At 38.4% G+C, this 15434-nt stretch overlaps 1 protein-coding gene across 4 annotated transcripts in view; it reads left to right on the plus strand.

Moving 5' to 3' along the window:
• Positions 1-15434, plus strand: part of GAPVD1 (GTPase activating protein and VPS9 domains 1) — a 64906-nt gene that overhangs the window by 35990 nt on the left and 13482 nt on the right. For 2 of the 4 annotated variants that reach the window (XM_038374325.1, XM_043498681.1), the window contains exons 7-17: positions 1185-1345; positions 7624-7753; positions 8818-8943; positions 9670-9843; positions 10176-10316; positions 11289-11423; positions 12099-12218; positions 12809-12886; positions 13061-13434; positions 14039-14126; positions 15193-15273. In XM_038374325.1, the coding sequence (XP_038230253.1) occupies positions 1185-1345; positions 7624-7753; positions 8818-8943; positions 9670-9843; positions 10176-10316; positions 11289-11423; positions 12099-12218; positions 12809-12886; positions 13061-13434; positions 14039-14126; positions 15193-15273 (1608 nt within the window). Of the gene's footprint in view, positions 1-1184; positions 1346-7623; positions 7754-8817; positions 8944-9669; positions 9844-10175; positions 10317-11288; positions 11424-12098; positions 12219-12808; positions 12887-13060; positions 13435-14038; positions 14127-15192; positions 15274-15434 lie in introns of those variants that run through there. The other 2 variants (XM_043498682.1, XR_006276003.1) reach the window with 2 other exon arrangements.

Here is a 15434-nt window from a genome sequence, read left to right on the forward strand (position 1 = left end):
GTCCCTAACCTCTGTTTGCTAGAAGCTGGGAATGGATGACAGGGGATGGATCACTTGATAATTCCCTGTTCTGTTCATTCCCTCTGGGGCACCTGGCACTGGCCACTGTTGGAAGACAGGATACTGGGGTAAATGGACCTTTGGTCTGACCCAGTATGGCTGTTCTTATGTTCTTATTAAAGTAGTGCTTTAACAGTTCTTATTAAGGATCTGGGCTTTAGGCACTGTACAAACATATAGTAGTAGATGATGCCCTAAAAAACTGAATTTATAATCTAATCATTATTTCACGGCCTAGTGCGTAGCATTAAATCATTCTGGTCAGAGGTCTTGGAGATTAGAATTTTAAATGCTGGTTCTTAGATGTTCAAGTAAAAAAAAAAAAAAAAAAAGTCTCTCCCCACTTCATCTTTCTCCTTCCTGCCCCCATATCCACCCTCTACATTGTTTCCGAACAGACCTCTTAGCCATAAGGAGCTTGATGCCCTTCTAGCTGGCAACGATAGGGTCTTTGAGTTTCCATGCTCGTTGAATTCAACAAGGGCCCAGCCAGAACCCATAAATGGTTCATTGCACAAATGCAAAAAATTGCTTTTCCAGTTGTTGGTTTGTTTGTCTTGGTCTCCTGCTTTTTGATGAGCATTTTCCTATTATTTAATGCAACGGAGATCTCTTATCAATGTAAGGTGCCTTTAGGTCATGAGGTTGTGAGGTTGGAATGACTGCAGTTTGTAGGGAAAAAAACACCACTACTTAAAAGGTATTTTAAACATGGGAACTGAAGTGCCTTTCTGGTAGTGCTCTGTTTTTGCAATGGTACAGAAACAGAGGGGAGTCTCTCTTGTAAAGGAAAAATGTGTGCAGATAACCTAAAGGGAAAGCTGTCCTGCCCATCTGGGTTTAATGGAGAAGCATGGTACATTATATGCTTCTTAAGCCACTAGGCTACAACTCTGATATTTTCACAGTAGTGCAATAGTTAAATAATTACACAGCCCCAGTGTCAATTTTACACATCCCCAATATCAATTTCCACCTTTCCAGAAAGTTGTAAATTGTTTTTTGCATTTTGCCCATTTTTTGATATGCATGTGCTAACATCACACTTGTGTATTTGTAGATAATCTGAGAGTTTAAATATTGTAAACCTTCATAACACTCTATATTTTAACATGTATCATTAGCTACCCGTAGCAGAAATAGATCAAATATTCCAATGGACCAACATGGAGACCATGAAGGATCCTCCCAGGATTCTATACAGGAAGTTCAGCCAGAAGAAGTACTGGTTATTTCTTTGGGAACAGGTCCGCAGCTTACTCCGGGTATGATGTCAGAAAATGAGGTATGAACTAGGTGTCAAATATAAATCACATGCTTTGAGAAATGAAGAATGTATATTCAGACAATGAAATAATACTAAATTTGTGATAAACTAAGACAAGGTTTAAATTGGAGAATTAGGGCGAAAACCCTTTGTTTATTGTATTTAGGTGTTGCAAATGTTCTCCAAACCACAACTGATTTCTATTTATAATGATTAATACGGCATCTAGATTAAACAGGTAGATGGGTGTGCCACAGCTTTCCATTCATAGATTACAAGGCCAGAAGGGACCATTGTGATGTAGGTTGACCTCCTGTATAACACAGGCCATAGAACTTCCTCAAAATAATTCCTAGAACATTTTAAAGTAACATCCTTTTAGAATAATATCTGGTCTTGGTTTAAAAATCGCCAGCAATGGAGGATGTACCACACCCCTTGGTAAATTGTTCCAATGGTTAATTACTCTCACTGTGAAAAATTTTATACTTAATTTTCAGTCTGAATTTGTCTAGTTTCAACGTCTAGCCACTAGACCATGTTATATCTTTCTCTGCTAGATTGAAGAGCTCATTATTAAATATTTGTTCTGCATATAGATATTTAGATATTGTAATCAAGTAACCCTTTAACCTTGGCTGTGTTAATCTAAATAAATTACTCTCTTTGAGGCCATCACTATAAGGCACATTTTCTAACCCTGTAATCCTTCTCATGGCTCTTCTCTGAACCCTCTCCAATTTATCACCATCCTTGAATTGTGAGCACCAGAACTGGACACAGTATTCCAGCATCGGTCGCACCAGTGCCAAATAAAGAGGTAAAATAACCTCTGTATTCCTAATCAAGATTCCCCTGTTTATCCGTCCCAGGATTGTGTTAGCTCTTTTGCCCACATTATCACACTTGGAGCTCATATTCAAATGATTATCCGCCATGACCCCTAAATCTTTTTTCCATCACTGCTTCCCAGGATAGTCCCCCATTTTGTAAGTATGGCGTACATCCTTTGTTTCTAGATGTATACATTTACATTTAGCTGTTTTTTAAAACACACATTGTTCTCTTGCACCCAGTTTATCAAGCAATCCAGATAATCTGAATCAGTACCTATCTTCTTCATTATTTACCACATCTCCAATTTTTGTGTCATCTGCAAACTTTATCAGTGATGGTTTTATGTTTTCTTCCAGGTCATTGATAAAAATGTTAAATAGCATAGGGCCAAGAACTGTTCCTACAGGACCCCACTGGAAACACAGCCTCTCAATGAAAATTCCCAGTTTACAGTTACATTTTGAGATCTGTCAGTTAGCCAGTTGTAATCCATTTAATGTGTGCAATATATCATTCTAGTTTTTCATTAAAATATTGTGGGGGGGCCAAGTCCAACACCTTTCAGAAGTCTAAGTATATTACATTTATCAACCAAATTTGTAAATTCATCAAAAAAAGATATCAAGTTAGTTCGACGGGGTCTGTTTACCATGAACCCATGTTGACTTGCATTAATTACATTGCCCACCTTTAAGTCTCAATTGAGACTGACATCAGCGTCTGGCTGGCAGGCCTATAATTGCCCAGGTCATCCTGTTATTCTTTTTAAAAATTGGCACAACAGTACCTATCTTACAGCCCTTTGGAGAACTGGGGAGGTTCCAGGACATATTGAAAATCAGCATTAATGGTCCCAGCAAGCTCCTCGCACAGCTCCTTAAAACTCTTGCATCAAAGAATTATCTGGACCTGCTGATTTAAAAATGTCTTACTTTAGTAGCTTCTGTTTAACATCCTGCAGAGATACTAGTGGAATGGAAGGAGTGGCATCATGACCATAGGTTGAGATTATATCCTCTGTTTTTTCACCAAATAAAGAACAGAAATATGTATTAAACTACCTTATCTGTTTTTTCACATTATTATTGATGATTCTACATTTCCATCTAGTAATGGAAATACCTTTGTCGGGATTCTTTTTGTTCCTAATGTGTTTTAAATACTCCTTATTGTCCTTAATGCTGTTTGCCATATATTTATTCTTGGGTTCCTTTACTTCCCATGTCCGTTTTCTACAATTCCTAACTTCTGATGTATATTCATTTTTGTCTGCTTCACTTTCCTTCCATTGGTTATATATTTTTGGGTGTCTAGTAAGATGTTCTTAAATGATTCCCAATTATCATTCACACTTTTCTGATTAAATTCTTCCTCCCAGCTGATTTGGCTCGTAATTGTTTTCAGCTTTGTAAATTGGCCCTATTAAAGCACCAAGTGTGTGTGTGTGTGTGTGTGTGTGTGTATATATATATATATATATATATATATATATATATATATATATATATATATATATATATATATATAGCTGGTCTGGACTTTATTCTGCACATTATAAATGTGATCAAGGAATGATCACTTGTCTTGAAGCTACCGTTAATTTTAGTTCTGTGGTCGGTTCCTCTTTATCTGTTAAGACAAGATCTAATAAAGAATTCCCCTGTCTTGGATGCAATACTTTTTAAGTTAGGAAATTGTCATCTATAATGTTTAGAAATTCCAAGGATGTTTTAGTACTGGTAGCATGAGACCTCCAGCATATGACGCTCAAATTGAAATCCCCCCTGACACGTTTTTTTGCCTACAGTTTATAGATAGGCACATAAGGAGGCCGTCATCCTGTTCCCTAGTGTGATCTGGTGGTCTGTAGCAGACACCAACTAATATCCCATCTTATGCTTTTATCTCTTAGGACATTGGTCCATAATCATTCATCATCACTTTCTTCCGAGTTATCTATGACTCGGAAACATTTTTGACATATAATGCTGCTCCCTCTCCCTTTTTGCCTACTTGATCCTTCCTAAATAGGTTATAACCATCGATTTTAACATTCCAATAGTGATACGTCCGACCAGGTTTCAGTAATACCAAGTAGATCGAATTTATGCTCACAAATGAGCAATTCCAATTCTTTTTGTTTGTTACAGGCTCCTAGCATTGGTATATAGGGCAACTGAGGAATTTCGTCTCTTTGTGTCCTTTGGGTCCGTGATTGATTTTGTTCTCAACATCTTGATTTTTGTGATGAGTGCTTTTGCTGTAAGTTTAATGCCCTCCCGATTACTCTAGCCATCCTGTTTTCCTTTTTACTGAGGGGGAGGCCATTCAAACTATATGGACCCCTCTCCCAACAGAAGTTAGACTAGTGTTTAACAAAACCAAAACCTTCCACCCACTTACCTAGCCAATGATTCACTTCCTGAATCTTCTGCTTTTCTGCTGTTGTGGGACAGGAAGGATCTCAGAGAAGGTTGCTTAAGTAGTAAGTTAACAGAGTACTTCCCTCTGTGTGTGTGTGTGTGTGTGTGTATAAAGTTGACACGTGGTCCATTTTAATGACTCTGAAGAAGCCATGGAGTACAACTGTAAAGTAAGTATTGTGTTTTATATGGCTTTGATATCTCTCTGCTGCCAGGTAAATGTGTGGTGTCTGCAGTTGGATTTTGAAAGCAGATAAACACCACCTTCATTAAGCCATCCCTGCCTTGTCATTCTGTGCAGAGACATGCCTTATCTTTCTTAGGAGGGTAAAGCCTTCTGATTCATAGATCCAAGACATTTTAGTTTTCAGAGTAGCAGCCGTGTTAGTCTGTATTCGCAAAAAGAAAAGGAGTACTTGTGGCACCTTAGAGACTAACAAATTTATTAGAGCATAAGCTTTCGTGAGCTACAGCTCACTTCATCGGATGCATTTGGTGGAAAAAACAGAGGAGAGATTTATATACACACACACAGAGAACATGAAACAATGGGTTTATCATACACACTGTAAGGAGAGTGATCACTTAAGATAAGCCATCACCAGCAGCAGGGGGGGGAAAGGAGGAAAAACCTTTCATGGTGACAAGCAAGGTAGGCTAATTCCAGCAGTTAACAAGAATATCACGGCTAACCTGGTGGCTGAACTTTGTGACTTTGTCCTGACCCATAACTATTTCACATTTGGTGACAATGTATACCTTCAAATCAGCGGCACTGCGATGGGTACCCGCATGGCCCCACAGTATGCCAACATTTTTATGGCTGACTTAGAACAACACTTCCTCAGCTCTCGTCCCCTAATGCCCCTACTCTACTTGCGCTACATTGATGACATCTTCATCATCTGGACCCATGGAAAAGAAGCTCTTGAGGAATTCCACCATGATTTCAACAATTTCCATCCCACCATCAACCTCAGCCTGGACCAGTCCACACAAGAGATCCACTTCCTGGACACTACGGTGCTAATAAGCGATGGTCACATAAACACCACCCTGTATCGGAAACCTACTGACCGCTATTCCTACCTACATGCCTCTAGCTTTCATCCAGATCATACCACTCGATCCATTGTCTACAGCCAAGCGCTACGATATAACCGCATTTGCTCCAACCCCTCAGACAGAGACAAACACCTACAAGATCTCTATCATGCATTCCTACAACTACAATACCCACCTGCTGAAGTGAAGAAACAGATTGACAGAGCCAGAAGAATACCCAGAAGTCACCTACTACAGGACAGGCCCAACAAAGAAAACAGAACGCCACTAGCCATCACCTTCAGCCCCCAACTAAAACCTCTCCAACGCATCATCGAGGATCTACAACCTATCCTGAAGGACGAGCCATCACTCTCACAGATCTTGGGAGACAGACTAGTCCTTGCTTACAGACAGCCCCCCAATCTGAAGCAAATACTCATCAGCAACCACACACCACACAACAGAACCACTAACCCAGGAACCTATCCTTGCAACAAAGCCCGTTGCCAACTCTGTCCACATATCTATTCAGGGGATACCATCATAGGGCCTAATCACATCAGCCACACTATCAGAGGCTCGTTCACCTGCGCATCTACCAATGTGATATATGCCATCATGTGCCAGCAATGCCCCTCTGCCATGTACATTGGCCAAACTGGACAGTCTCTACGTAAAAGAATGAATGGACACAAATCAGACGTCAAGAATTATAACATTCAAAAACCAGTTGGAGAACACTTCAATCTCTCTGGTCACTCGATCACAGACCTCAGAGTGGCTATATTTCAACAAAAAAGCTTCAAAAACAGACTCCAACGAGAGACTGCTGAATTGGAATTAATTTGCAAACTGGATACAATTAACTTAGGCTTGAATAGAGACTGGGAATGGATGAGTCATTACACAAAGTAAAACTATTTCCCCATGGTATTTCTCCCTCCCACCCCACCCCCCACTGTTCCTCTGATATTCTTGTTAACTGCTGGAATTAGCCTACCTTGCTTGTCACCATGAAAGGTTTTCCTCCTTTCCCCCCCTGCTGCTGGTGATGGCTTATCTTAAGTGATCACTCTCCTTACAGTGTGTATGATAAACCCATTGTTTCATGTTCTGTGTGTGTGTATATAAATCTTTCCTCTGTTTTTTCCACCAAATGCATCCGATGAAGTGAGCTGTAGCTCACGAAAGCTTATGCTCTAATAAATTTGTTAGTCTCTAAGGTGCCACAAGTACTCCTTTTCTTTTTGCGAAGACATTTTAGTGTCTCCAAAGGAAGTGGTTTGTTCTGTGCTTTGCAAGCATATTATGTCTTATGCTAATCCTCTAGAAAAATTTTGTAGCATGAAGTTACTGTGCATGCCCAAGTTATAAACTCTTGAAACGTAGTATTTAGAACGAAAGTGATGAAACAGACTTGACTTTACTGCTGCATAATAAATCATGAAGAGTTAATTCTGCCAAGCCTGTGGAGATGTTACTCCACGTTACATTGCTTGGGAGCAAACTTGAGCTGTCCTATCAGAGCTTGTAAAGGCTGAATATCCAAGTATTAAGTTATCCATCTGCAGCTGTTGGCATGATGTGTCCTTTGAATAAGAGGACAATATGCTTCCTTACATCTATTAGTGTCTTGCCCAATAGTTCAGATTCCCTTCTCTTGGAGTCCTGGACTTACCGATTGCTATGTGATATTAAGGTGGCATTAGAGTAAAAAGTCATTTGAGGTTCCATATTCATGATGTACTGCATGTCTAAATCTTGGCTATTTTAAAATCTCACCAGGCTGTTACTTCACAGAAAAGTGCTCAGTTTTGATTCAAATGACCTTTCTTTAAATGTGAGATGTTAGATACTGACAATGTCATTAAAGATCTAAAAAAGTTGAAAAAAATCTGGTTTCAGTTGTTAGACTGATTGTAAATAAAATGAATTTTTTCTGGGTCAATTAAACATGTTGATTCTCTTCCTTCCCCTCCCCCCCCATAGGTCTTAAACATGCAGCTTGCCGATGGAGGACAAGGAGATGTCCCTGTTGATGAAACCAAACTCCATGGTAAACCTGATAAAACCTTGCGCTTTTCCCTCTGCAGCGATAATCTGGAAGGAATATCTGAAGGTGAAGGGTTACTTAAGTAATTCAAAAAGTTTTGTGTCAGATTTTAATTCTAAAAGACACTTCTGTTATATACAGCATGTCATATCTGCCTTTGTAAAGGCTGTCTCATTTTCCCCTGCATCCGATGAAGTGAGCTGTAGCTCACGAAAGCTTATGCTCTAATAAATTTGTTAGTCTCTAAGGTGCCACAAGTACTCCTTTTCATTTTCCCCTGAAAGCCTACTTTCATGTTTGGCCCTAAAAAGTCACTCTTGGCTGAAACTTTGACATACAGGTTGCTGAAGATAATTTTGTACTGGAAAGGATGAACAAAAATTGACTGTAGTTGAAAAAAGGATAAAAGGATTTTCAACTTGGTGCATGTTATTGGCATAACTGAAGTCTAAATTGTCCATAAATTTCTAGTTCACATACTGACTTTTAATCTTATTTTCATCAATTTTTTTGTATGCCAAAATGTTAGGAGCTTAGAACAACAGCTCTTTTAAATGAGTATCACATACAGCAAAGAGGGGTTTATATGGGATATTGAATAGGCTTCTACAAGCTGTTCAAATGTTCCAGGTAATGTGTGTTGTTTTATTTAACTTTCCATAATTAGTTTTTTCTCTCCTTCTTGTTTTTCAAGATAAACAAAATCAAGATATTGGAGAAAAGTAATAATTACAAAAGTTTGTATTTGAATTTTGGCTAAAAGCTAGTACGATAATGATGTGCTAACCATGTGTGGCAAGGTATCTGAAGATTAGTTAATGTTGTGTGGCACTATGAAGTTGTAAAGTGTTAATTACTGGAGTGCTAAGTGTTCCAGTTTCCAATTCTACAAGATAATTGAAATGTTGGTATTTAACACACTTTCTAAATTCACCATATTGAGAAGAATTTTTGAGTTCCTCAGTTCAGTATTTCACATACGGTGGCTAATTTGTGTTGAAAATGACAGGCTTCAGCTAAGTTTTTTGCAGTCTTGCAAGTAAGTTGCATCTTGTACTGTTCATGCTACGAGTTTGGAAAACAAATAGGTTCGTTCAGATCAAACTAACAGAAAAATCAATTTTCATCAGGTCCTTCAAATCGCTCCAATTCTGTGTCCTCTTTGGATTTAGAAGGAGAGTCTGTGTCAGAGCTTGGTGCAGGGCCTTCTGGGAGCAATGGTGTTGAAGCCCTGCAGCTGTTAGAACATGAACAAGGTAGGTGCAGATACACAGTTCAAAGCGTGTAGACTGTTACAATTCCTCTAAATCCATCGGTTTGAATCTCTAAATTAGATATCTCAGAGATGAATAAAGGGGCTTTCTACATCATTTAATTACTTCCACACTTTTTTGAATATCTCACATTTTCATTTTTTTCATTAGCCAGCTATTGTCCACTAAAACAATGTTAACGTTATTCTCAGAACAGTGAACTTTATATTATATTTTGAAATCTCAGTCACTATAATAAAATATTTTTAAATTTTTGTTTTATGATGCCTTCCTCTTCAAGAGGGAAAAGGATGATAGACCGTAGATATTTTTTGTAGTTACCGACACTTTAACTGGAGAGGGCAAAGTGTTCCAACTGATAGGAATTCAACCTCTTCCCTTCCACAAACTAATCTCCCTTCCAGTCAGTTTTTGCCATAAATTAATCACTCCTTGGTGTCAGTCATTCATAGTTGTAGACCATTATGATAGCTCTGTTTGGCAAATATATACACTTTTTAAACCTTCTCTCATAAATCAATCTCTAGTGTTTCTCAAATATGAGTAAAGAATGTTGTCACATTGCATCTATTTGAATATACAAAATATTGTGATTATTGTTAGTGCTGTACAGATCCTAGTTATTTAAAACTGCATTTTACTTGACAGAATTAGTTTCCTGTCCTATAGCATATTGGAGAATTTTTGAGACCTTTTATTTTTACATAGCTACGACTCAGGATAATCTTGATGACAAGCTCCGTAAATTTGAAATTCGTGATATGATGGGATTGACTGATGATAGGGACATATCAGAAACTGTGAGTGAGACCTGGAGTACAGATGTCTTGGGCAGTGACTTCGATCCAAATATTGATGAAGACCGTTTGCAAGAAATTGCAGGTAACTGACAGCTACTGAAACTGAACACTACTTTACTTTAAGCTTGCTGCAAAGCAAGGAGGCTTTTGGAGCTCTCATTCAGTCTCTCTGTAGTTATGAAATAAATGTGTTGTTAAATCTAAGTTTCTTTGTAGGAAAACTTTAGACCTCTGTCCTGCCTTTGTTATGGGTACTTTCTTCTGGTTTGTTTTGTTTTTGTTTTTCCCCAATAGCTGTGATGTGTCTTTTTTTTTTATAATGACTTAATACTGGACACAAAATTTATGGTGTCTGTCTTACTAGAATCCTTTCATCTTTCCTACCTGATCCTTTCTTCCCTCTTGGTTGTGCAGGTGCAGCTGCAGAGAACATGCTTGGCAGCTTGCTGTGTTTGCCTGGTTCAGGATCTGTGCTGCTCGACCCCTGCACAGGGTCAACCATATCCGAAACCACCAGTGAAGCTTGGAGTGTGGAGGTATTGCCAAGTGATTCAGGTCAGAATCCCACAACTCCTCTTTAGTTTGGTCTTTGACATGAACTGCAAAGCATTATTTCATAAATAGTTTTAGATAAGTGCATCACTTGAAACCATCACTTTGAGAGGGAATATTACCTGCCCAAAGACAACACAAGCTATTTCAAAGGGCAGGTGATAATCATAGTGGTCCTTTTTCAAACAAAGATGATTGCTTATTATTCCAAAATAAAACTGAGAATTATGGAAGTCTTTAAGATTGACATATTGTGAATACAGATACCCTATATAGCACTCTGGCCGCACAAAATAAGCGGGTTTGTAGCCATTCTGCTACAATGCTGTGAGGTGGGGGAAGGGTGTATGATGAGCAATGACTAGGAGGATGGCAGATGTGCTGTGGTGTGTCTTGTTTTTAATTCGTTTGGGTGAGTTAGGTGCAGTGCACAAGGATTTCTAATGCACAGGAGGGGCTAAGCTTTGTGACTCCATTAATCTTACCACGATGGACAGAACACATAAGCCAGAAGACTAGATTATAATGTGAGAGCAGATCTAGCATGGCTTGGTGACCGTTTACAGTGTTCTGGAAAAACTAAGAATAAAACGAGCACCGTAGAACTATGGGAATCTTTCTAGGCAGAATTTTTACATAGTTTCAATGTTTTCATGAGCATTTAATATATGATTCCATAGTCTCTGGCTAGGAAACTCAATAATTCAAATTTTGTTTTTTGTTAGAGTAAAAATAGATGTAACAAAATGCCCCTGCAGATATAAAGGACTATCTGCATTGTCTTGCCTGCAGTACAGCAAAGTAGAATTGGCTGAAAATAGCTCAAATTATTTGTTGCCATTTCAGAGTACATTTCACAAAGTTAGCTAGACTCTCTTTACATTAAAATCTAAATCCCTACACCACCTTTTTGCATGTGAATTGTAAGAGAATATAACCTCCGACAGTAATGCATGCACACCATTTCCTATTTAGAGGCCCCAGATCTAAAGCAGGAGGAAAGACTGCAGGAGCTGGAAAGCTGTTCTGGACTGGGCAGCACCTCTGATGACACAGATGTGAGGGAGGTCAGTTCTCGTCCCAGTACACCAGGCCTCAGCGTCGTGTCAGGTGTGTTTTTATTTTCAGGAGCAAGTTCTGCTTTGTTAGATGATAACCAGTATGTTTTGCCATGTGCTTAGTTTCATCATATTTACTCTCATCCATAAAAGGATTTTTTTTGTCTGGTGCTCATACTCTGATTTCCAGAGCGGTAGTACCATGCTCTTCATCCTCCTAAAAATAGAGTGAAATCCAGAGAATCTGATTGTACAGAAGCAGAGACTTGCAATAGGGTACCTGAATCTAAGAAATCGCCTAATATTTCCTTGCATTTCACTATGGACACCTGTCTTCAGCTTATCTTCATCCCGTTTTGTGTAGCACGCCTCTGTAGTCTCTGTTGCTGCATCTTCCTTAAATTTCCGGTCATAGATTTGTGCAAATTATTTGTCAGTCTTAAGGTCCTTTATATTGCCAGTCATAGCATCAAAGAATATATTGTGTATATTAAATAGCGTAATAAAAAGATGGAACCCAAAGGTTACAAAACCGTATACCAGGAAAATTCTAAAGTCATGGCTCTCAGAATGTCAAGCTGCCATTTCTCTTGAATTCAGTGTTTGGGAGTTGGCAGCAAGAACACCTCAGCTCATTGCAGCTGTCACAAAAAAGTTTAATGTTTTTGATTTCTGCATTCTATTTGTCTCAAAGATCCTCACAGATCCTTCTTTTGTTATTTGTAAGGTATTAGTGCAACCTCTGAGGATATTCCTAATAAGATCGAGGATCTTAGGTCTGAGTGTAGCTCTGACTTTGGAGGGAAAGATTCTGTGACAAGTCCTGATATGGATGAAACAGTTCATGGTAAGTAAAGTCCTTGGATAGTAAGTGAAAAATGTACTGTATCTTAGATGAGAGCTTATCAGGAATTGTTAAACTTGTGACTGTAAAACCTTTTAACACTTTACATGCCAGTAAGAAAAAGTGCAGTAAATGCTGTGTAGAAGAAAAGTTCACTTATATTTAGAAAATGTATTTTCTGGTTTTTGAGAAAACGCTTACAAATATTCTTCTCTCCATATTTGTTCATCAGAAGTGTTTATGCTTATGACTAGAAAGAGGAGGTGATGACATACTGCAGAGTCTGAGATCTGAGTCTTTATTCTACCAAGTTAGGTTGACTGCTCTTTTGCATTTGAGACTCTCTCCCCTCACTGTGCTCTCTCTTTTTTACAGTTTGTATAATAATTTGACTGTTCAGTCCTGTGAGTGCTTTCAGGTGCCTTCCTGTCAGTACATTTTGAAGTGTGTTAACCATTTATTAACATTGTAAAAGGATCTAAATGCTGCCTGTTTCATAAGCTCTGTGAATGCATTTGTATTGTATAGCACTCTAGCTAAGAAGCCGTGAATAGTGCATGGTACATGCAGACCTACTTTCTGTATTGTTTCAGGAGCCAGTCAGTTGACTTCTCCCCCTTCTCAGTCGGACTCTTTGCTTGCATTGTTTGACCCTTTGTCATCACACGAAGGTAAATTGTAAAAAATGGGCTATTCTTGTTTTTAAGATCTATACATCAAAGGCTGCTGTCCACTTTAGCTGGGAAAAAGTCTTACTCATTTGAGAAATGCATGTATCACCACACATAACCACCACGGTATAATTCTAATGTTTGGTTCAATTATGTAATGTTTCATTGCTTCAGGTGTATCAGCAGTGGTTCGGCCTAAAGTGCACTATGCAAGACCTGCTCATCCGCCACCAGATCCCCCAATCTTGGAAGGAGCTATGGGAGGTAATGAGGCCAGATTACCAAATTTTGGCTCCCACATCTTCATCCCAGCCGATTTGGAAGCGTTCAAACAAAGGCATTCCTACCCAGAAAGACTGGTCCGCAGCAGAAGCTCTGACATAGTGTCATCAGTTCGGAGACCTATGAGTGACCCTGGCTGGAACAGGCGGCCTGGTAATGAAGAAAGGGAGCTTCCTACACAAACACCCAACATTGGGGCAGCTGCTTCGGTGGCTGCGCCTCAGTCCTCTTCATCATCCCCCAGTAAAGACTCCTCTAGAGGAGAGGTAAGACATCCGGTGTGAAGCTGAACTGATTTTGCATGTTTGTTCTTTTTCTTACATGTCATTTTTGAGTAGAAATGTGTGTCTAGTGTTGTTAGCATTAAATATATTAATTAGGGAAGCATAGTGCAATTCTGGCACCTTCTGAAAGGTGGCCTGTAGTATGACATATAAAAGTCAAAGCTTAAGATGTGGTGAATGGCCCAAATAGACAAGGTCCCTTTTTCAATTTATGTGATGTGCTTTTAGTTGTAGGACCCTCAAAATGAATCTTTAACCATAAAGTCTTGTAGTGGTAAACTTAAAATGCGTCAATGTAATGAAAACAAACATTGCCTTTTTGAGAGAGAGATTTTCTTGGATTGTTGTAGACCAACTTTTAGTCCAGAACAAAGGGTTACACTCAAACTTATAAACACCCCTCCAAGGGAGGACTTAAACTTTCAGGAGCAGGTTATTTTACTCTGTTGTAGTGCTGTTTTGCAGGTAATGTGATATGATCTGTTGTTGGTAATCAAGAAAATATTTTTCAGTCTTCCATTTTACAAAATCATGTAATGATTTCAGCATAGTGTAGAGTGAAGTAAAAAGTTCACTTTCCCTATAGATTGAGGAACGAAAAGATAGTGATGATGAGAAATCTGACAGGAACAAACCCTGGTGGAGAAAGCGTTTCGTTTCTGCCATGCCCAAAGGTAACAGAGTCTCACATTTACACATTCTTGGCGCCTTTAGAAATGCTGCATATTGCTTTCAATAAATCTGCACTTTGGTAGGAAAACTTCTGTGACTAACTCTCCAGTTACAGTGAGATCATATATTAAATGGTCAGTCTGAATAGTTGACTACATGAAGGTTGCCACCAGTCCAGGCTCATAGTACTGTCTTCTCTTTCTATGTTATTTTAATCCAAGATTGTTATGGTAATTACTTACCAAAGTCAGGTAGTGCAGTCGGAGATCTTGTAAATGATTCAATCTGTCCAGTAGATCACAAAAGTGACTTTGAATTTATGGGTATTGGTACTGTTTTAGAAGTAAAGGATATTAGGTATACATTCAGTCTTAAAGATAATCTCTAGTATTTAAGACTTTGCATACATAAAATATTATCTAAAAGTTAAATGTCACAACACTCATGTGAAAATAGAACCGCATTGTCCCCAGTTTACAGAGGAGAAACTCTTCTTAAATGAATTGGATTTAAATACTTTTATACAACTGAATTTTGTTTTTCTACATGTTTTAGTATTGCACAGTGGATTGTGACTTTTATCAGGAACCATTAATTGGAAGGTGTTGCCAGAAAAAATTGACATTGCTATAATCAATGCATAACTCTGGATCTGTGGACATATGGCTAGAGTAAATTTGTGAAACTAGCCAGTTTCAATTCCTAATCAGTAAATGAAAAATACTGAATTCAGAAGGCACTGTGCTTCAGTGCCTTTTGGTGGTGCTGATTGTCTGGGTTAGTTTAGTAGCTATTAAGGACATAATTTGTAATATGATCACAATAGGCTTCCTGTTTCAACACACAGGCTTGGGTGTCATTAACTTTTTTGTATTTAAAGAGAACTTGTGTTACTGAGAAGCTTCAGACATCACTTTTGCAGTTTCTTACACATCTAAATGCCCTTCATGGAGCCTTTATATGATGTTAAACTTCCCATTTCTTACAGTTTCTAAATGTAGTTTGTAATTCCATGCTGTATTGTCTCCATGAATAATGTGTCTTATACAGACTTTCTGTAATTTCCAGCTCCCATACCATTTAGAAAAAAAGAAAAACAAGAAAAAGACAAAGATGACTTTATGTCTGAGAGATTCTCAACACTTCAAGGTTTGTAAATGATATTACCCTTGCAGCTCCTTTACTAAGACTATGCACCCCAAATGCTCTCCTGGAACAGCCAAAACATTACCTTTTACAAAAATGTATATACTAGTATAGAGAGAACATTTTAATATTCAAAATCAGCTTCCTAACTGAGGAGGTTATTG

The sequence above is a fragment of the Dermochelys coriacea genome, chromosome 16, assembly GCF_009764565.3.
Source record: "Dermochelys coriacea isolate rDerCor1 chromosome 16, rDerCor1.pri.v4, whole genome shotgun sequence".
Lineage (NCBI taxonomy): Eukaryota > Metazoa > Chordata > Testudines > Dermochelyidae > Dermochelys > Dermochelys coriacea.